General features: G+C 44.3%; 1 protein-coding gene across 4 annotated transcripts in view; it reads left to right on the top strand.

The window, feature by feature from the left end:
* greb1l (GREB1 like retinoic acid receptor coactivator) overlaps positions 1 to 21,192 on the top strand; it is a 405,959-nt gene that overhangs the window by 368,196 nt on the left and 16,571 nt on the right. For all 4 annotated transcript variants that reach the window (XM_068031722.1, XM_068031724.1, XM_068031723.1 and 1 more), the window contains 5 exons: positions 518 to 679; positions 7,524 to 7,728; positions 9,496 to 9,661; positions 13,272 to 13,499; positions 18,978 to 19,119. In XM_068031722.1, the coding sequence (XP_067887823.1) occupies positions 518 to 679; positions 7,524 to 7,728; positions 9,496 to 9,661; positions 13,272 to 13,499; positions 18,978 to 19,119 (903 nt within the window). The remainder of the gene's footprint in view (positions 1 to 517; positions 680 to 7,523; positions 7,729 to 9,495; positions 9,662 to 13,271; positions 13,500 to 18,977; positions 19,120 to 21,192) is intronic.

The following is a 21,192-nucleotide window of genomic DNA, read 5'->3' as shown; positions in this document are numbered from 1 at the left end:
GATGTTTTATAGACCACCAGAACTTCCTGTTTCCACCTTTCTCACCAGCTAAAAAGATCCTCCATAAGGTCAGATCCATGACCCCTAAGGTTACAGATGACCAATCTTGCTTGATTCTTTGTCTATTCCTGTTGAATTTTCTCAAACAATCCATTGTAAGGTTTATGCTACAATATTAATTTACTATGTCCATGGGGTCATGATGTACATGCACTTGTCCCTCACTGTGCCTTTAGTTAATCATTTAATACACTGCTCGCTTTTATACCTATACACCTTCTCTTACTTTTACCTGCACTACTTACTTCTGTGTTTTTTTTAATTCTTTTAAATTCTAATGCTCCTTTCTCATCATTTTCTAAAATTAAGTCATAGCTCACTTCATATTATTCAGTTCAGGTGGCATATAGTGTGTTGTATAAGATTTAACAGTACTGATATCAAGGATTACCACTGCATAAATCTAAATACAAAGTTTCACTGGAGAGATTGAATCCATGATCTTATTATGTTTCAGGTGTCTGATTCTACATTACATGCATTTACGTTTTCCTCCTCCATGTTGGGAGAGGAAGTGCAGCTTCATTTTATTATCCCCAAGTCAAAGGAGCAGAATTTTGTCTTCAGCCAGCAGGGTAAACATCTGGAAAGTATGCGTCTGCCACTTGTCACAGATAAGGTAGGAGCTCCTTAAAAACTTTATTCGCATCTAATGTTATTTTAGTTTTAGTTTTTAGAGATACAGCACTGAAACAGGCCCTTCGTCCCACCGAGTCTGTGCTGACCATCAACCACCCATCTATACTAATCCTACATTCCTACCACATCCCTACCTGTCCCTATATTTCCCTACCACCTACCTATACTAGGGGCAATTTATAATGGCAAATTAACCTAGCAACCTGCAAGTCTTTGGGATGTGGGAGGAAACCGGAGCACCCGGAGGAAACCCACGCAGACACAGGGAGAACTTGCAAACTCCACACAGGCAGTACCCAGAATTGAACCCGGGTCGCTGGAGCTGTGAGGCTGCGGTGCTAACCACTGCGCCACTGTGCCGCCCTGATGAAGGTTAAAAAAAAAATACTGTTATAAAGGAAAGGACTTTCATGTATATAGCACCTTTCATTACTTCAGAACGTCCCAAAGTGCTTTTCAGCTAACTAAGTACTTTTGAAGAGTAGTCACTGTTACAATGTAGGGAAATACAGCAGATAATTTACACACAGTCATGTCCCACATACAGCAATGTGATAATGACCAGATAATCTATTTTCGTGATGTCAATTGAGGGATAAATATTGGCCAGAACTCCCCTCCTCTTCTTCGAATAGTGCCATGGTAGCTTTTACGTCCACCTGGGAGGGAAGACGAGGCCTCGGTTTAACGCCCATACAAAAGATGGCACCTCTGACAGTGCAGCACTCCCTCAGTACTGCACCAAAGTATCAACCTGGATTATGTCCTCAAGTCTCTGGAATGGAGCTTGAAACCACAACTTCTGAATTAGAGGTGAGTGTGCCACCACTGAGCCAAGACTAACACCTAAAGTTAAAAGAAATAGCAATTTGTACTTTTGAGTGAGTTTGACCAACATTTAGGACAAATATAACCCAAAAGTAAGATTAAGATGATATTTCCCCTTTCCTTTTTATATTAGCTATCTCTCATCATTTTAAATAACTAGACCATATTCCCTTGCCATGTTTTCTTCCATTAGGACCATCTCAGTTATGTAAATTTAGAAGTTAGTGCTTAAGTTGCAGAACCATTTCTGTCATTCTACTTTGAATTCCTTTCAATGCATCAATGTCCTTTCGAAGTTAGGGAGCATGAAAATTGTACAGTACTCTAAATTAAGCCTTACCAATTAGCCTTATACAGGATTAAACTTACACTGTAGGTTTTAACTTGTCACATTACTAGGATTTATCAAGCCTTATCTTTTTTGATAACTACGGCACATTGAATATCTTTAAGTATTTAGAACGATTAGGATACTTTACCATGTTGGTTTAAAAAAAAGATAGATTGTAGATTTTAACATGTGCCGCTTAAAATGGTGGCTGGACATCATTTTCCTTCAGTCAATTTTGCGACTTCTGATTTTTGCAGAAATTACAGAAAACTGGATAATCACAATGTGACTCTAAAATTCAATTTTCACTTTTCAAAAGTTGCTTATTTCATTTAAATGACAGAAACTGAGTGAATCCACTTGTAGAATGATGGGATTGCACAAAACTTTTTTGTTATTCATTCATGGGATGTGTGCGTCGCTGGCCAGGCCAGCATTTATTGCCCATCCCTAATTGCCCTTGAGAAGGTGGTGGTGAGCTGCCTTCTTGAACCACTGCAGTCCATGTGGGGTAGGTACACCAACAGTGCTGTTAGGAAAGGAGTTCCAGGATTTTGACCCAGCCACAGTGAAGGAACGGCGATAAGGTTCCAAGTCAGGATGCTGTGCGACTTGGAGGGGAACTTGCAGGTGCTGGTGTTCGCGTGCATTTGCTGCCCTTGTCCTTCTAGTTGGTAGAGGCCGCGGGTTTGGAAGCTGCTGTCTAAGGAGCCTTGGTGCTTTGCTGCAGTGCATCTTGTAGATGGCACACACTGCTGCCACTGTGTGTCGGTGGTGAAGGGAGTGAATGTTTGTAGATGAGGTGCCAATCAAGCGGGCTGCTTTGTCCTGGATGGTGTCGAGCTTCTTGAGTGTTGTTGCAGCGTTTTTGTGTGGCCCCGGCTCTTAATTGGATGGGGATAGATGGGAGTGTGGAATTTGAGACAGAAACAAATCAGCCATGATCTTATTGAATGGCGGAGCAGGCTCGACGAGCCAAATGGCCTACTTCTGCTCCTAACTCATTCGCATGCTCGTATGGATGAGGTTGGGCCTTCCACCTCTCTGAGGCAGAAAGTCCTGCTGTCAAGAGCTGCCAGCGAATCAGCAGGCTGGCAGCTCCTCAGTCCCAGCAGCGCCATCGGGAGCAGTGGCTACTGCTGAGACTACATTCCGCCAGGATTGGCAAGATGGAAGAGGCCCCGGAATAGAAGTAAGTGTGTGGGGCTTCACCGGGGACAATCGGCTGGGACCCAGCGAGTAGGGTAGGGGGTCAATCGAGAGGGCTGAGGGAGGTGTTGCAGTATGGGCGGTTTGTGGCATGGGGGGTGTCCACAGGAGGGTGCACCCCCACCGCCCCCACCCCCAAGCCCGCAAGGAGGCCGCTGGCTTTAACTGGGCAGCTGCTCCAGGTGGCGAAGTGCCTGTCTGCCGCTAATAATATACCATTGGCAGTGCAAGGAGGCCCTTAAGTAGCAATTAATTGGCCACATAAGGGCCATTTGCCCCCTCCCTGTCACTTGCAGTTGGGGCGGGTAGGCAACAGGAATAGCACCCCCTGCTTCCCACTCAATTTTACTCCCCAACCCCCCTCCAGCCTGCTCCCGAGGGGTGCGGATGGTGGGGGGGGGGGTCAGCGGTGATGTAAAATTACAGCCAATGGTTTTAGTCTTCTCAATATTTAATTGGAGGAAGTTTTGGCTCATCCAGAACTGATGTCAGACAAGCAGTCTGTCAATTTAGAGACAGTGGCGAGGCCGCGAGAGGCAGTGGTGAGGTGGAGCAGGTGTCGTCAACGTATATGTGGAAACTAACGTTGTGCCACTGACATTGGTTTAGAGTAAAGGTCTATTATTACAGATAATTTTATTTTTTATTTTGAAACTGGGACTGTATGTTAAATTCAGTAATGAAATGAAATCTGTTGTATTTATGTTTGCTTCTGCTTAATTTGTCTTTTTAATAAATCTGATTCATAGGGGTCGATTTTATCTTGTTAGGGGCAGATGGGGATATGAGGTAGGAGGCAAACACCTTCAAAGAGCTCAGCATGAGGCCGTTTTACCTCCTGGGCCTCATTGGGATAATGTATCAATTTCCCACCCAAAACTGGCAGCAGTGATGTCAGGGTAAGCAGGCAGCATCAGGAGCTTATCTTGGTCTTTCCAGGGTATACCTCATCAGTACCTTGCTCAGACTGCAGCTAACTCTCTCAGATTTGGTATAAGGTCACATTGCGGTTCTTGGGTGGTGTGGGCTGGAATGTGAAATCTTTGCATTGGGCTTGAGAAAAAGATGAGAATTTTAACTCCCAAGAGGAGTCAGGTTTGGGTCAAGTAGGCTGTAAAAAGTTTAAAATTCTCAAACCCGAACCCAACCCACCTTGCACCAACAAAGGTTGGACGGGGATTGGGAGACCAACCCACTCACAGGAGGCGGGTATTTAAATATTCTAATATGGCAGTGTGCCTCAGTATCATTCTTCATTTTATGATTTAACCCTGGCATGTTGCGTTTCTTGGGCCTCAGGAAACCTGGCAGCTAAAGGGAGACGAGGACTGCTGGATCCTTCAAGTAGGTGCTTTTACAGCATTTCTTGTGGGTCAGGTGGAGCAGGGGTGTTTCCCCCCCAGCCAACTAAGCAAACCTGCTTCTCACAGACCCCTCCCTCCAGTGTTTGGACTACACCCACTTGTGATTGGACCCCCAGCCCTACCCCACGCAATCCAATCTTCATCTAAGCCACAATGTCCCCCCGAACATGACCATCTCAACCCCTCAGGATCAATCCCTCCCTCCTCTGTGCACCCTGGCTGTGGCCACCAATATCCCTCCAACCATTCCCCATTCCAATCCCCCATGACCTGATCTCTCGCCACCCTGAACACCAGCTTCCAGTCTCCCCGACACCAGCCTCCAATCTTTCCCTGACACTGGCCTCCGATCCTCTCCCCAACGCTGGCCTCCGATCCTCTCCCCATCACTGGCCTCCGATCCTCTCCCCATCACTGGCCTCCGATCCGCTCCCCATCACTGGCCTGCGATCCTCTCCCCATCACTGGCCTCCGATCCTCTCCCCATCACTGGCCTCCGATCCTCTCCCCAACTCTGGCCTCCAATCTTGCCCCGACACTCGTAAATAGTGAGGAGGAAAGCCTTAGATTACAGGACGATATAGATGGGCTGGTAAGATGGACGGAGCTGTGGCAAATGGAATTTAATTCTGAGAAGTGTGAGGTGATGCATTTTGGGAGGACTAACAAGTCAAGGGAATATACAATGGATGGCAGGACCCTAGGAAGTACAGAGGGACCTTGGTATACTTGTCCATAGATCACTGAAGGCAGCAGCACAGGTAGATAAGGTGGTTAGGAAGGCATATGAGATACTTGCCTTTATTAGCCAAGGCATAGAATATAAGAGCATGGAAGTTATGATGGAGCTGTATAAAATGCTGGTTAGGCCACAGCTGGGGTACTGTGTTCAGTTCTGGGCACCACGCTATAGGAAGGATGTGATTGCACTGGAGAGGGTGCAGAGGAGATTCACCAGGGCTGGAGCATTTCAGCAATGAAGAGAGACTGAAAAGGCTAGGGTTGTTTTCCTTAGAGCAGAGAAGGCTGATGGTGGACATGATTAAGGTATACAAAATTATGAGGGGCATTGATAGGTTAGATAGGAAGAAACATTTTCCCTTAGCCGAGGTGTCAATAGGGGCCATAGATTTAAGGTAAGGGGCAGGGGGTTTAGAGGGGTTTTGAGGAAAACATTTTTCACCCAGAGGGTGGTTGGATTCTGGAACACACTGCCTGAAGAGGTGGTAGAGGCAGGAACCCTCACAACACAAGTATTTAGATGAGCACTTGAAACGCCATGGCATACAAGACTACGGGCCAAGTGCTGGAAAATGGGATTAGAATAGTTAGGTGCTTGATGGCCGGCACAGAAAAAATGGGCTGAAGGGCCTGTTTCTGTGCTGTATAACTCTATGACTCTATGACTGGCCTCCGATCTCCCCCCGACACTGGCCTCCGATCTCCCCCCGACACTGGCCTCTGGCCAACCCACAACCTGCCTCCGATCTCCCTGACCTGGCCTCCGATCTCACCCGACTTCGGCCTCCAATCTCCCCGACACTGACTTCTAATCCCTCCAGCCTGTCTTCTGCTCGCCCCCCAAATGGGCCTTCAGTCTCCCTGACCTAGCCTCTGATCTCCCCCAATCCAGCCTTCAATTCCTTTCCCTCCCACCTCTTCCCCCGCCCTTCTCATTTCCTCGGCTGCAGCCTGGTGCAGAGGCCTACCTGGTTAGCAACCAGTCAGCCTATCAATGGCTGGCTGTATCCAAGAAACAATGACAAAATATGTTAATCCAATCCTGCCGTTAAATTTGGCAATACCTGAGGGAAACCTATTCCTTTGGGTTTCCTGAACACAAAACAGCTCCCTCCCTGCCTCCCTGAATATCGGGGCCAAAGAATATGGAGTGTCGGTGTACCAGAAAAGTCACTATTTTTTCTATAAATTGCCTGAATAAATATGAGCAACTTGCCAATTTCAAATGTATAATGTTGGGAAATTTATGTAATCCATAAGCTCTTCCGTTGTACTTGTTATAAGTTCATCCTGGAGTTTAGTTACTAGTGGTGTACCGCAAGGTTCTGTTTTGGGGCCACTGCTGTTTGTCATTTTTATAAATGACCTGGATGAGGGTGTAGAAGGGTGGGTTAGTAAATTTGCGGATGACACGAAGGTCGGTGGAGTTGTGGATAGTGTCGAAGGGTGTTGTAGGGTACAGAGGGACATAGATAGGCTGCAGAGCTGGGCTGAGAGATGGCAAATGGAGTTTAATGCGGAGAAGTGTGAGGTGATTCACTTTGGAAGGAGTAACAGCAATGCAGAGTACTGGGCTAATGGGAAGATTCTTGGTAGTGTAGATGAGCAGAGAGATCTTGGTGTCCAGGTACATAAATCCCTGAAAGTTGCTACCCAGGTTAATAGGGCTGTTAAGAAGGCATATGGTGTGTTAGCTTTTATTAGTAGGGGGATCGAGTTTCGGAGCCACGAGGTCATGCTGCAGCTGTACAAAACTCTGGTGAGGCCGCACCTTGAGTATTGCGTGCAGTTCTGGTCACCGCATTATAGGAAGGATGTGGAAGCTTTGGAAAGGGTGCAGAGGAGATTTACTAGGATGTTGCCTGGTATGGAGGGAAGGTCTTGCAAGGAAAGGCTGAGAGACTTGGGGTTGTTTTCGTTGGAGAGAAGGAGGAGGAGAGGTGACTTAATAGAGACATACAAGATAATCAGAGGGTTAGATAGGGTGGATAGTGAGAGTCTTTTTCCTCGGATGATGATGGCAAACACGAGGGGACATAGCTTTAAGTTGAGGGGTGAAAGATATAGGACAGATGTCAGAGGTAGTTTCTTTACGCAGAGAGTAGTAGGGGCGTGGAACGCCCTCCCTGCAACATTAGTAGACTCGCCAACTTTAAGGGCATTTAAGTGGTCATTGGATAGACATATGGATGAAAATGGAATAGTGTAGGTCAGATGGTTTCACAGGTCGGCGCAACATCGAGGGCCGAAGGGCCTGTACTGCGCTGTAATGTTCTCAAAAAAAAAGACAGACCTCAAATTTGATACAATTATATTTATTTAGCAATGTTTTCCTTAATTTGTTTTGGCAGAATCCAAAATCAGTGAAGAGTCCTATCTTTACACCTACTACAGGGCGACACGAGCATGGCCTTCTGAACTTCTATCATGCCATGGAGGGTGCAAACCACCTTCACATCCTTGTGGTTAAAGAACTTGAAATGCCTCTCTATCGAAAATACTGGCCCAACCACATTATGTTGGTATTACCCAGCATGTTCAATGATGCAGGGGTGGGTAAGTAAACATTGTCTTATGTTTTCTGGTTATACTGTAGTGAGTAGTAGGTGTTATATAAAATTATTGAATGACAACAGGCTGCATAACTCGAGATGAATTAATTTTCATTAAAGCAGTGCACACAAGTTTTTTTCATCAAGTTGTTGTGACACTATATTTAAATTAGTAAGTGGTCAAAGCAGTGGTTCAGGGGAGTAGTTTTGCAAATGTCTGTTTCCAAGCAATTTCATTGCTGTTCTTTTATATTTCCATTACTTATGTTGGACTTCAGCAATCAAATTAGTCAAATACTTAGTGAGTGATTTTGGGCATTTTTTCACTCATGATCGGCACCTTGAAAATTTCCCATGAAAATGAAGAATTTTGTAATGCACTGTTAACACGTGTAATACAAGATACCTAAACATGAAAATATTTAAGATGTTTTGGCAATCAGCTTATTATTCAAATAGTTCCTCGTTTGTTTATTCTCTATATACTTCAGGATGGTCCAGAGAAGGTTGAGAGGAGATTTGTTAGAAGTGCTCAAAATCATGAGGGGTCTGGACAGAGTAGATAGGGAGAAACTGTTCCCATTGATGGAAGGATTGAGAACAAGAGGGCACAGATTTAAGGTAATTGGCAAAAGAAGCAATGGCGACATGAGGAAAAACTTTTTCATAGAGAGAGTAGTTAGGATCTGGAATGCACTGCCTGAAAGTGTGGTAGAGGCAAGTTCAACTAAGGCATTCAAGAGGGAATTGGATTGTTATCTGAAGAGGAAGAATGTGCAGGGCTACAGGGAGAAGGCAGGGGAGTGGCACTAGGTAAATCGCTCTTTCGGAGAGCCAGCGAGACTTGATGGGCCAAATGGCCTCTTTCTGTGCTATAACAATTCTGTGAATCTATGATAGGGGCAGTGCTCCTTTGAGAGCTTTTTGCTTGTGAAAACTACATTGTTCACTCCTATTGCCCCTTTTTTTTACTTACAGTAGCAAGGTCTCTCTGCTACTTCCCATTAAAAAGAGGTTTCTTGAGTTCTTTCGTTTTTCATAATTGGTTATCAATTTTGTGAACAGCACCATCTTTTGTTGTCATGTTGGGGCCATCTCCATAGATCATGTGTGTCTTTGTTATCTTCCTAACTGCAGAATCTCAAGAAATCATACAGTCTATCTTGACCTTTCCAGAAAACAAAGTAATGGAAAACAGAAATTTCCCAAAGATAAGATGACAGGAAATACTGAGAGTGAGCCTTCAGGTTCCCCAGCCAAATCTGAAAAGTAGCACAAACACCCTCGAGTAGTTTTTCTGGTAGGCCAGGAGGGCATCGTAAAAAGTTTCAGGACCAAACCTGTATTGGAACACCAGTTGAGGGAGACTTAATCTCACTCTAAAAGTGGCTTATTCCAGCTCCAGATCAAAATGGTCTTCTTTGGGAGCCACTGAAACAGCAAAGCAGCATCCCTAAGTTTTTTGCTGATGGAATGTTGTCCAATTCTTTCCCCCCCCCCGCCGCCAAACCCTTACTTTAACAAAGGACCTATCCTTGTTTATGTAAAGGATAAACTTTAAACAAAGGATGAAGACTTAGTAATGTAACAACAATCATACCCTATGAATTTAATTTGAGAGGAGTAAACAGCTACCATATATTTTTCACTTGCTATCAAAATTTGAACCAATAGGAAAGTTAATTTTATTAAGTATCCTTTTTCTTCAATTGTCCAGAGCAATGGATTTACGAATTGAGTAATGCTTTATGTAACTGTTTGACATCTTCAGGTGCTGCCCACTTTTTAATCAAAGAACTTTCATACCATAATTTGGAGTTGGAACGAAACCGCCAAGAAGAGATAGGGGTCAAACGACAGTGTGTGTGGCCATTTATACTTGTCATAGATGACTCTTGCGTCCTTTGGAATGTTCATAACATATTGGAGCCAAGCAGGTAAGAAAGGCAAATACAGCATTGTCTTAATGGCAGAGTACTTTTTTTTTGACAGGTGCATGCTTACTCCCAGTCCTCTGCCAGCATCCCTCTAGCTGGCAGTGATAGGGTGCCATATGTTATGGCCAAATGATAAGGGGTGTGGGTGGTCCCCACTGTTCAGCTGGCAACTGACCACAGCAAGTGTTTTTGTTACTAGGGTTTTAACCCCTTTTTTTATTTGTCAACTATCAAGACAGCGGCACATTTTCCTGTAGGTTTAAAATAGACGATTAACTATTTATTAAGCAATATTCATCCCCAAAGTCGTCGCAAATACACCTGCACACGCATTCACTGCACACACACACAAACACACACAAGAAGAGATAGATAGAGAGGAAAGGGGGTAAGTGGTTTGAAGTGAGGTAGGTTTTCAGGGTTTACGGTAAACCTGTTGCATCTTCTCTGAGGTCAATTTCCCTTTTTAAAGTTGCAGGCCTGGGTTTTATAGATTTCTCTGGCAGCCGAGTCTCCAATCTAGAGACGGGGGATCACTTTTAGTTCTCAGCTACACAAGTTGAAGTGTAGAAATCACAGCAGGCACTTTTTTTTTTTGCTTTTGCTGGATTTCTCCCAGCTCTCAGCTGAACAGGCTTTCATAATGTTTGTTCTGGGTCGGTCTCTCTCTTTCTCTCTCTCTTTTTCTCTCTCTTTCTCCAGAGGGTTACTTTTTAATGTCAAAAATCTCTCACATTTTGCCTCTGTTGAGAGACTTGGATCTCCTTCCCTGTGGTGACCAACAGTGGACCAGGATGTGGCTACTTCACACCTTCTTAGTTTTAGAAGAACCCCTTTAATTCAAAAATGTCTCTTTATGGGTTCAGGATGGGTGTAATTGACACCTCTTAGCTTGGAATGTATCCTTTTGTTGTTACCAGACAGTAAGACAGTTTGAATATACAGGACCAGGTCTTTTGACCTTCGGTGGGCATTTTTTCCATTGTCCACTTTTTAAAGGAAAAGTCAATTTTTATAACTTCTCCATTTTGGTTCTGTATTTCAATCGCTGCATGTCACGTGAGCATAACACATAGAATACCTAGGAGTGACTTCCCACTCTAATGTTCTCTTTCTGTTGCTGGGAAATGTTTACAACCTCTCTGCTTGACACAGTTTAGATTGGCAATAAAACAGAGTTGAACCAGCAAAATAAAAAGGGGCAACTGCAAAGTTTGGAAATGCATGACAGGTCCGTCAACAGCTGTAAAGAGAAAAGGCATTTTGGATATATACCTTTAGTTGAACCAGTACTTGTTTTTGGCCTGGGCACAGTTAGTTCAGAGCGGTCTAAACACTGACAGCAGTTACTTTGTTACAAAAATGTGTCTGCCAGATCTGTAGAGAAACTGAAACTAAATATTTTAGCATTACACTTTTGAATAGTTTCTGCAATAAAAGACTGAAATGGAAGTCTTCATTCATTCACACCATGTAGAATTTGAGATTTTTTGACATGGTATCCTCAATTTTATTTCTTTTAAATGTGCTAATCAAGGTGAGAAATGTTGCTTTTTTGTCCATTTGTCCATTTTTGGTATCCAGCATCAAACATTTCTAGGTCAAGCATAGTAGAACTAAATAACATCTACAACAACTTGTATTTATATAGCAGCCTTAATGTAATAAAACATCCCAGGAGGGTTATAAAGCAAAATTTGACACTACGCCACATAAGGAGATATTAGGGCAGATACTCAAAAGCTTGATCATAAAAGTAGGTTCTAAGGAGCAACTGAATGGAGGAAAGAGAGGTTGACAGGTTTCGGGAGGAAATTCCAGAGTTTAGGGCCTTGGCAGCCGAAGGCATGGCCTCAGTTCCAACTTCAAAGGAGCATCCTTTACTGCATCAATCTGACAGTTTTCTTTCCCAACACTAACTTGAGAGACATTATCAAGTTGGTGCTAAATTAAGGCAGTTCTGTGCTGTAGACCTATGCCCACTAGGAATTGGATTGACTGTCCAAACTTATTTCATTTAGGATCATTCCAGCTAAGAAACAGAGCAAACACATCCTTTCGGTCTGGACTGAATTTGATGCCAGACCCAGAGGTAAACGGTCAGTGTCAAACCCACTTCACAACCCAAGACCCCATCTTCCAATAGTTGATGCAAACTTTTAAGATACTATAAAGCAATATCCGGGTACTGCCTGTGTGGAGTTTGCAAGTTCTCCCTGTGTCTGCGTGGGTTTTCTCCGGGTGCTCCGGTTTCCTCCCACAAGCCAAAAGACTTGCAGGTTGATAGGTAAATTGGCCATTATAAATTGTCACTAGTATAGGTAGGTGGTAGGGAAATATAGGGACAGGTGGGGATGTTTGGTAGGAATATGGGATTAGTGTAGGATTAGTATAAATGGGTGGTTGATGTTCGGCACAGACTCGGTGGGCCGAAGGGCCTGTTTCAGTGCTGTATCTCTAATCTAATCCCACCCACACATAGGGCTGAATTTTATTCTCTGCGGGTGATAAAAATAGCGGCCCACATGTGTGGCTGTGTGCCACCATGCTGCTGTGATCGAGTGCGCGGCAGCTCATTTCCATACAGAGGGCAGTCTACGCCCCGCCCCCCTCCAAAATCATGCGGTGGGGGCGGGCTCTGTGACTCTGGCAACGATGTCAGTTGCCTCAGTGCAGGCGCTGGTGCCATTTTTAAAGGGCTGCCAGAGCTGCACAGGGAGTGCAAAGTTCAACCCCGGAACCACCGCCCCCCCTACACTGTACATAAATATATGACCCGTCTCCCCCAATACACAGAAAATAAATGGTAGCCTTGTTCCCCCGCCCCCCCCCCCCCCACAAAACACTTAAATTGAATAGTTGACCTCTCCCCCCACCACCCCCCCCCACAACTGCACAAAGTGCAGAGGTCATCCCTCACCCCCTTACACAAGAAATTCAGAGTTGACCCCGTCCCCCCAACTCCCCGCTGCACTAAAAATCCGAAGTTCCCTGCTTCCCCACCTCAGTGGCATCAGCTTTCCCTGGGCGGGAAAGTGAAGGCGCATGAGTGCCGGCCATTGCACAGAGGACCGCGGACAGCCAGTAAGATCGCGGAGAATGGCATGTTAATTTATTCATGTCCTTTATTTCAATATTTAAAGTCAAGTCCCATCGCCGAGTGACAGGGATCTGCCACAGAGCCTCGCTGCCACCAGGAAGATGGGGCCTGGCAATTCTGGCATTGGGGTCTGTGGCAGGCTGCTGCCACTGCGATCGTCCGGCCTCCCCCACACCGCCACCCCCCACCCACCCCCGGCCTCTTAACAAAATTCAGCCCGTAGTGTAACGGATAAAAAGAAAGATTGGAGGATTTGGATTTCTAATAAGCACCTTCTTGCTTCTCTCTGAAACATCTAAAAACAGTTTACATAGAATAACTTACTCTGAAATGCAATCACTGTTATATAGGCAAATGCAGCAGCCATTTTGTGCATAACAAGAATTCACAGACAGCAATGAGGTGAAACTTAGATTATTTCAGTGCAAAAACTGCTGTACTGTTAGGAGTGTGGATGTGTAAAATGATACAGCCCTGCACAAACAACTGACCAACAGTTCTTTTCAACAGTGAAACAAAGGATCCCACAGTTTCCACAAAGAACATTTCCTTGAAGACCGTAATGCTACACATTGAAGCGACACCAAAGATTACTCATTACGCACTCTGTGGAATTCAGAAATGGAACAGCAAGCTGAATGCTAGCAAACTGAGGACCCCATTCTCTCGGTGTCACATTCATGACTTTATATTGTTGAATGTTGACCTGACACAGAATGTACAGTATGATCTGAACAGGTAAGTTTCACACAATGAACAGAAGGAATATGCTGAATTTGACATTAAACAAAATATGTGTCTGGTAAACTGCTAATGAAGACACTGGGAAGATTACTGACTCATTTAATAACAGGGTTTATTCGAATTCCCCCTTGTACTGCATACTATAGGTCCAATTTTAACTCGGGCAGGAATCGGGTTGGTTGGCGGATGCTGAGGTGGGCAGCAAACCGGCCTGAACTTAGAGCGTAAGGCTGTAACGATTTTAAGTCCCAGGTCTCATCTGCATGCCTGCAGCCAGTTTTCTGTTTGAAACTGACAGGAAGCAACAACTTGCTGGCGGGCAGGAGTGGATTTTCAAGCAGCAAGAGGTTATAGAGTCGTACAGCATAGAAACAGGCCCTTCAGCCCACTGTGTCCATGCCGACCATAATGCCTATCTATACTAATCCCACCTGCCTGCATTAATTCCATATCCCTCTATGCCTTGCTCATTCAAGTACCTGTCCAGATGCCTCTTAAATGTTGCTACTGTTCCTGCCTCCACCACCTCCTCTGCAGTTCATTCCAGATACCCACCATTCTTTGTGTGAAAAATTTACCCCTTTGATCTCTTTTATACCTCCTCCTTCTCACCTTAAATCTATTCCCTCTAGTTTTAGTCACCCCTCCCATGGGAAACAGACTCTGGCTATCTACCCTATCTATGCCTCTCATAATTTTATATACCTCTATCATGTCCCCTCTCAGCCTCCTTTGCTCCAAGGAAAACAGACCCAGCCTATTCAATCTCTCTTTATAACTCAAGCCCTCCAAACCAAGCAACATCCTTGTGAATCTTTTCTGCACCCTCTCTAGCTTAATCATATCTTTCCTGTAGTGCGGCGACCAGAACTGCACACAGTACTCCAAATGTGGCCTAATCAAAGTTATGTACAACTGTAACATGACGTCCCAACTCTTGTACTCAATGCCTCGGCCGATGAAGGCAAGCATGCCATACACCTTCTTCACCACCCTGTCTACCTGTGTTTCCACTTTCAGGGAACTATGTACTTGCACCCCAAGGTCTCTCTGCTCAACAACACTCCCCAGGGCCCTGCCATTCACAGTATATGTCCTGCCCTGGTTTAACTTCCTAAAATGCATCACTTTGCACTTGTCTGCATTAAATTCCATTTGCCCACTTTCCCACTTAATTTATATCCTGTTGTAACCTTAGACAACCTTCTTCACTATCCACTATACCACCAATTTTTGTGTCATCTGCTAACTTACTAATCATGCCCCCTACATTCTTTTCTTTCTTTTTTTTTTCTTTTCTTTTGGGCCTCCTTATCTCGAGAGACAATGGATACGCGCCTGGAGGTGGTCAGTGGTTTGTGAAGCAGCGCCTGGAGTGGCTATAAAGGCCAATTCTGGAGTGACAGGCTTTTCCACAGGTGCTGCAGAGAAATTTGTTTGTCGGGGCTGTTGCACAGTTGGCTCTCCCCTTGCGCCTCTGTCTTTTTTCCTGCCAACTACTAAGTCTCTTCGACTCGCCACATTTTAGCCCCGTCTTTATGGCTGCCCACCAGCTCTGGCGAACGCTGGCAACTGACTCCCACGACTTGTGATCAATGTCACAGGATTTCATGTCGCGTTTGCAGACGTCTTTAAAGCGGAGACATGGACGGCCGGTGGGTCTGATACCAGTGGCGAGCTCGCTGTACAATGTGTCTTTGGGGATCCTGCCATCTTCCATGCGGCTCACATGGCCAAGCCATCTCAAGCGCCGCTGACTCAGTAGTGTGTATAAGCTGGGGATGTTGGCCGCCTCGAGGACTTCTGTGTTGGAGATACGGTCCTGCCACCTGATGCCAAGTATTCTCCGGAGGCAGCGAAGATGGAATGAATTGAGACGTCGCTCTTGGCTGACATACGTTGTCCAGGCCTCGCTGCCATAGAGCAATGTACTGAGAACACAGGCCTGATACACTCGGACTTTTGTGTTCCGTGTCAGTGCGCCATTTTCCCACACTTTCTTGGCCAGTCTGGACATAGCAGTGGAAGCCTTTCCCATGCGCTTGTTGATTTCTGCATCTAGAGACAGGTTACTGGTGATAGTTGAGCCTAGGTAGGTGAACTCTTGAACCACTTCCAGAGCGTGGTCGCCAATATTGATGGATGGAGCATTTCTGACATCCTGCCCCATGATGTTTGTTTTCTTGAGGCTGATGGTTAGGCCAAATTCATTGCAGGCAGCCGCAAACCTGTCGATGAGACTCTGCAGGCACTCTTCAGTGTGAGATGTTAAAGCAGCATCGTCAGCAAAGAGGAGTTCTCTGATGAGGACTTTCCGTACTTTGGACTTCGCTCTGAGATGGGCAAGGTTGAACAACCTGCCCCCTGATCTTGTGTGGAGGAAAATTCCTTCTTCAGAGGACTTGAACGCATGTGAAAGCAGCAGGGAGAAGAAAATCCCAAAAAGTGTGGGTGCGAGAACACAGCCCTGTTTCACGCCACTCAGGATAGGAAAGGGCTCTGAGGAGGAGCCACCATGTTGAATTGTGCCTTTCATATTGTCATGGAATGAGGTGATGATACTTAGTAGCTTTGGTGGGCATCCAATCTTTTCTAGTAGTCTGAAGAGACCACGTCTGCTGACGAGGTCAAAGGCTTTGGTGAGATCAATGAAAGCAATGTAGAGGGGCATCTGTTGCTCACGGCATTTCTCCTGTATCTGACGAAGGGAGAACAGCATGTCAACGGTCGATCTCTCTGCACGAAAGCCACACTGTGCCTCAGGGTAGACGCGCTCGGCCAGCTTCTGGAGCCTGTTCAGAGCGACTCGAGCAAAGACTTTCCCCACTATACTGAGCAGGGAGATTCCATGGTAGTTGTTGCAGTCACCACGGTCACCTTTGTTTTTATTCACATCCAAGTCATTAAGATATATGACAAACAACAGAGGGCCCAGCACCGATCCCTGCGGCACACCACTGGTCACCAGCCTCCAATCTGAAAAACAACCCTCCACTACCACTCTCTGCCTCCAATTTTGTATCCAATTTGCTAGCTCACCCTGGATCCCATGTGTTCGAACCTTCCGGACCAGCCTACCATGCGGGACCTTGTCAAAGGCTTTGCTAAAGTCCATGTAGACAACGTCCACCGCCCTGCCCTCGTCAATCCAATTGGTCACCTCCTCAAAAATACTCAATTAAATTCGTGAGATATGATTTCCCACGCACAAAGCCATGCTGACTGTCCCTAATCAGACCATGCCTTTCCAAATGCATATAACTCCTGTCTCTCAGAATCCCTTCCAATAACTTTCCCACCACTGATGTAAGGCTCACCGGCCTGTAGTTCCCTGACTTATCCCTGCTGCCCTTCTTAAATAAAGGCACAACATTAGCTATCCTCCAGTCTTCCAGTACCTCACCCGTGGCTAACGAAGTTGCAAAAATCTCTGCCAGGGCCCCAGCAATCTCCTCCGTTGCTTCCCATAGCATCCTAGGATACAGCTGGTCAGGCCCTGGGGATTTATCCACCTTAATGCGCTTCAAAACCTCCAACACTTCCTCCTTTGTAATGTTGATATGCTCCAGGGTATCGCTGTTCCCTCCCTTGAACTCACTAGCTTCCATGACCTTCTCCACGGTAAATACAGACAAGAAGTATTCATTTAAGACCTCGCCCATTTCCCGTGGCTCCACACATAGATTACCACACTGATCCTTAAGGGGACCTACTCTCTCCCTAGCTGCCCTTTTACTCTTAATATACTTACAGAATCTTGTAGGATTCTCCTTTATCTTATCTACCAGGGAAATCTCATGGTCCCTTTTCGCCCTCCTAATTTCCTTCTTAAGTGTAGTCCTACATCCCTTATACTCCTCGAGGGACTCGCTTGATCCCAGCTGCCTATACCTGACATATGCCTCCTTCTTTGTCCTGACCAGACCCTCAATATCCTTCGTCAACCAAGGTTCCCTAAACTTGCCAGCCTTGCCCTTCAATCTAACAGGAAGATGCCGGCCCTAAACTCTTTCTATCTCACTTTTAAAAGCCTCCCACTTGCCAGACGTCCCTTTACCTGTAAACAGCCTCTCCCATTCAACTTTTGAGAGTTCCTGTCTGATGCCATCAAAATTAGCCTTCCCCCAATTTAGGACTTTAACCTGAGGACCAGTCCTATCCTTTTCCATAACTATCTTGAAGCTAATAGAGTTATGGTCATTGGTCCCGAAGTGCTCCCCCACTGACACATCAACCACCTGCCCAGCCTCATTTCCTAAGAGGGGGTCGTGTGTAGCCCTTCTCTAGTAGGGCCATCCTTCAGAAAACTATCCTGGACACACTTAACAAATTCTTCCCCATCTGATCCCTTCGCACTAAGGCAGTCCCAGTCAATATTAGGGAAGTTAAAATCACCTACTATTACAACCCTATAATTCCTACACCTATCTGTGATTTCCCTACATATATGCTCCTCCACTTCCCTCTGACTATTGGGGGGCCTATAGTATAATCCCATTAAAGTGATCACCCCTTTCTTATTTCTAAGTTCTACCAATGGCCTCGCTGGACCTTCCCCCTGGGATATCCTCTCTAAGTACTGTGTGATGTCCTCCTTAATCAATAGTGCAAATCCCCCTCCTCTCACCTCCACCTCTGTCACGCCGGAAGCATCGGTACCCCGGAACATTGAGCTGCCAGTCCTGCCCATCCCTCAACCACGTTTCCTTAATAGCTATAATATCACAATCCTATACCGATCCATACTCTGAGTTCATCTGCTTTACCTGTAAGGCTTCTTGCATTAAAGTAAATGCAGTTTAGCCTACCAGACCTTACACGCTCCCTGTCCTGCCCCTGTCCGGCCTGCCTACTGGACTTGCTTGCTTTAACCTCTACATTTGCCTCAACTATCTAGATCAGTGGCAGAAACTGATGGAATGGTTCCTGACACTCATGTAAGTTTTGGGAAGGTGTTTTGGGATGGTGGGGGAGCCCAGGCAAGGCAGGGGAGATCTCAGCTTTCCTAATGGGCCCTGGTGGAGTCCAGGTCCTATGAGAAATGTGAAAAAAACATAACTGTTTGGCTGTCTTCTGGAACCCAATGACATCATCAGATCCTGATCTGTTTGTTTAAGAAAGGACTTCAGATTTTCCTTTGTTAGCATTCTTGATTATAAGGACTGATATTTTGGAGGGAGCCGAGCCCAATCATGTATGGTAGAGCAACTGCTTCACGACCAGATTTTTTTGTTTTTGAATTCTGGATCTGGCTAGAAAAAAGCCAGCGACAGGAATAATGGGAAAAAATGGAATAAGCTTGCCATCCTGGTAATAAAGTCCTTTAGTGCATTGAAAAGAGGTACTGATTGTGCAGAACTTTGTAGCTCTGTTTGTATCCTTGTGCAAAGAGACTTTTACTGTGACTGGCTCTTGTATAGAGATGAAAAATAAAGAATTAAAACATTCTGTTTCTAATATAACCTCTAATAGGTATACCTGTGAAGACATTGACTTCAATCTACGGACAAATAGCAGTGGTTTACTTCTTTGTCGATTCAATCACTTTAGTCTCATGAAGAAATACATCCAGGTTGGAGGACATAAAGATTTTGTTATCAAACCCAAGATCATGGTAAGGAATATCCTGTGATAATAAGTTTTATGAACTATAACTTGATCCGAAACAAGAATGTATTTCACCTGATATTGAATCTCTTGCAAGAGATTACAGTGAATAACCTCCATGTGCAATGTAAAGTTAAAGGAAAGGTTAAAAAAAATAAACTTAGCATTTTACATGAAAGTTATAAATAAATAAAACCAAAAGGAATGGGACTCCACACTTCTAATTACTTTTCAATGCCAGTGAAGATTGATCGGCAGTAAGTGACATTTATCACATCATGAAAATGGTGCGTAGACTTGAAATGGACAAGACTTAACTTTCTGTGGTGAGTTTATTTCAAATCTAGAGTGCAAATACTGCAGCTTTACATTGTTCAATGCATTTCAATGATGAGGCAGACAGTGAGATGCCATTTTCATGAAGCTAACGGTGGAGCAGCATAACTTGTACAGCAACTATTGAATGTCCTCTTTTAACTGCGTATCTGCCTCTCACCAGAAATTACTGTACCATTTGCACATAAATAACAGCGATTAATTTGATAGCAAATTCTGGTCCATTCTCTCTAAGGAATATAAGTATTTAGTTCAAAATCAATTCAGTTTTGAGTCAAATACCAAATTATGCTGTAATATGATACATCACTGGAAATGTAGAAAATGTGTAAAAGTGTGCAAGGTGAATTCTTTCATTGTAAGCAAGTACCTTGGGATGTTTAACTATGTTACAGGTCCTATATAAATGCAAGTTGTCATTGTTTTAATATTTAATATCTAAACCCCATTTTTAGGATTGTTACATTTGAATTCCCCACCAGCACCGATTTCCCATCTCTATAAAATGTAAAGCATCTTTATGGTCTTTCCCACTATAGGTCAACAGTCTAGTGTAGTTCTGAGTAGTTTTGTATGGTTGACTCATTTCCACTATTAACAATGTTGGGACTGCCAAAATTCAATTCAAATACAGTTTTGATTCCCTCTGCTGAAGTCTTGAACATAGTTATGTTGCTGTCGAGAGTTGTGAACAGGAGGAACTCTGATTATCTATTAATAGTTATTGCTGCTGTTAAAAATTCTCAGCATATTTCCTTTCCATCATATTTGAATTCTTCCTAGAAATCAGAGGAGAGTTGTTCCTTTTGGGCTACTTTCATACTCCTCGAGAGTAGCAGTGGTAAAGGCCTCGGAGTAAGCCATCCAGTTGGCCAAATTTGATTCATAATCATTCATAAATTCAAAAAAGAGTTAAAATAAAGGTGCAAGGTTAGGAGCAGTGTTATGTTTCCATAGTTGTCGGATTTTTTTTCCTTATGCCAAAGAGGACAGTGAGGTGGAGTAGGTTAGAAGATGCATTTCCCTCCACCAATGAGACCTGGATTGAATCCAATTCAAACTGATGAAATTTTAATATCTTCTCTCTCTCTCTTTCTTTTGGCTGTAAGGATGTTATGTGAAATGAATTTAAGCATTCTCAACTTGGTTCTGAGTGGACATTTGTCAGCCATACAAAACTACTCAGGTTGTCGATGCGTTCTAAGAGAAGCCATTAAGATGTTTTAATCTCTCTTTAGAGGTTGAAATTGAGACATATTGGAGGAGAGTAGAGGTACTTCTGCTTTATTCTGGTCATATAGGACCTGATTCGCCAGTCCAGAGTGCCAGGAGAGCAAACACACAACTGCTGCAAGGATGAAGAGCATTGGGAGAGAGACCTTGTGCCAGTTACTTCCCGAGATGCAGTTTCTCATTCTTCTGTTATTAATGAGCTGAAGTGCTTGTGGCTTTTTTGTTCATGAATCTCATTAAAGCCAGAGTATTGATGGAGGAATGTTTAAATGAATTTGGAACAATTCCCTGATATTTGTAATAAAAATAGAAAATGCTGGAACTACAAACTGGACAATAAAACCTGTTTTAAATTAGAACAAAAGCAAATTACTACAGATACTGGAAATCAGAAATAAAAACAGAAAATGCTGGAAATGCTCAGCAGGTAAGGCAGCATTTGTGGAGAGAGAAACCAAGTTAACATTTCAGCTCAATGATCTTTTATCATCTCTGATATTAGTGTTGGAAT

Source organism: Heterodontus francisci, chromosome 5 (assembly GCF_036365525.1).
Source record: "Heterodontus francisci isolate sHetFra1 chromosome 5, sHetFra1.hap1, whole genome shotgun sequence".
NCBI classification, from domain to species: domain Eukaryota; kingdom Metazoa; phylum Chordata; class Chondrichthyes; order Heterodontiformes; family Heterodontidae; genus Heterodontus; species Heterodontus francisci.
This window is presented reverse-complemented; position numbering and strand designations above follow the sequence as displayed.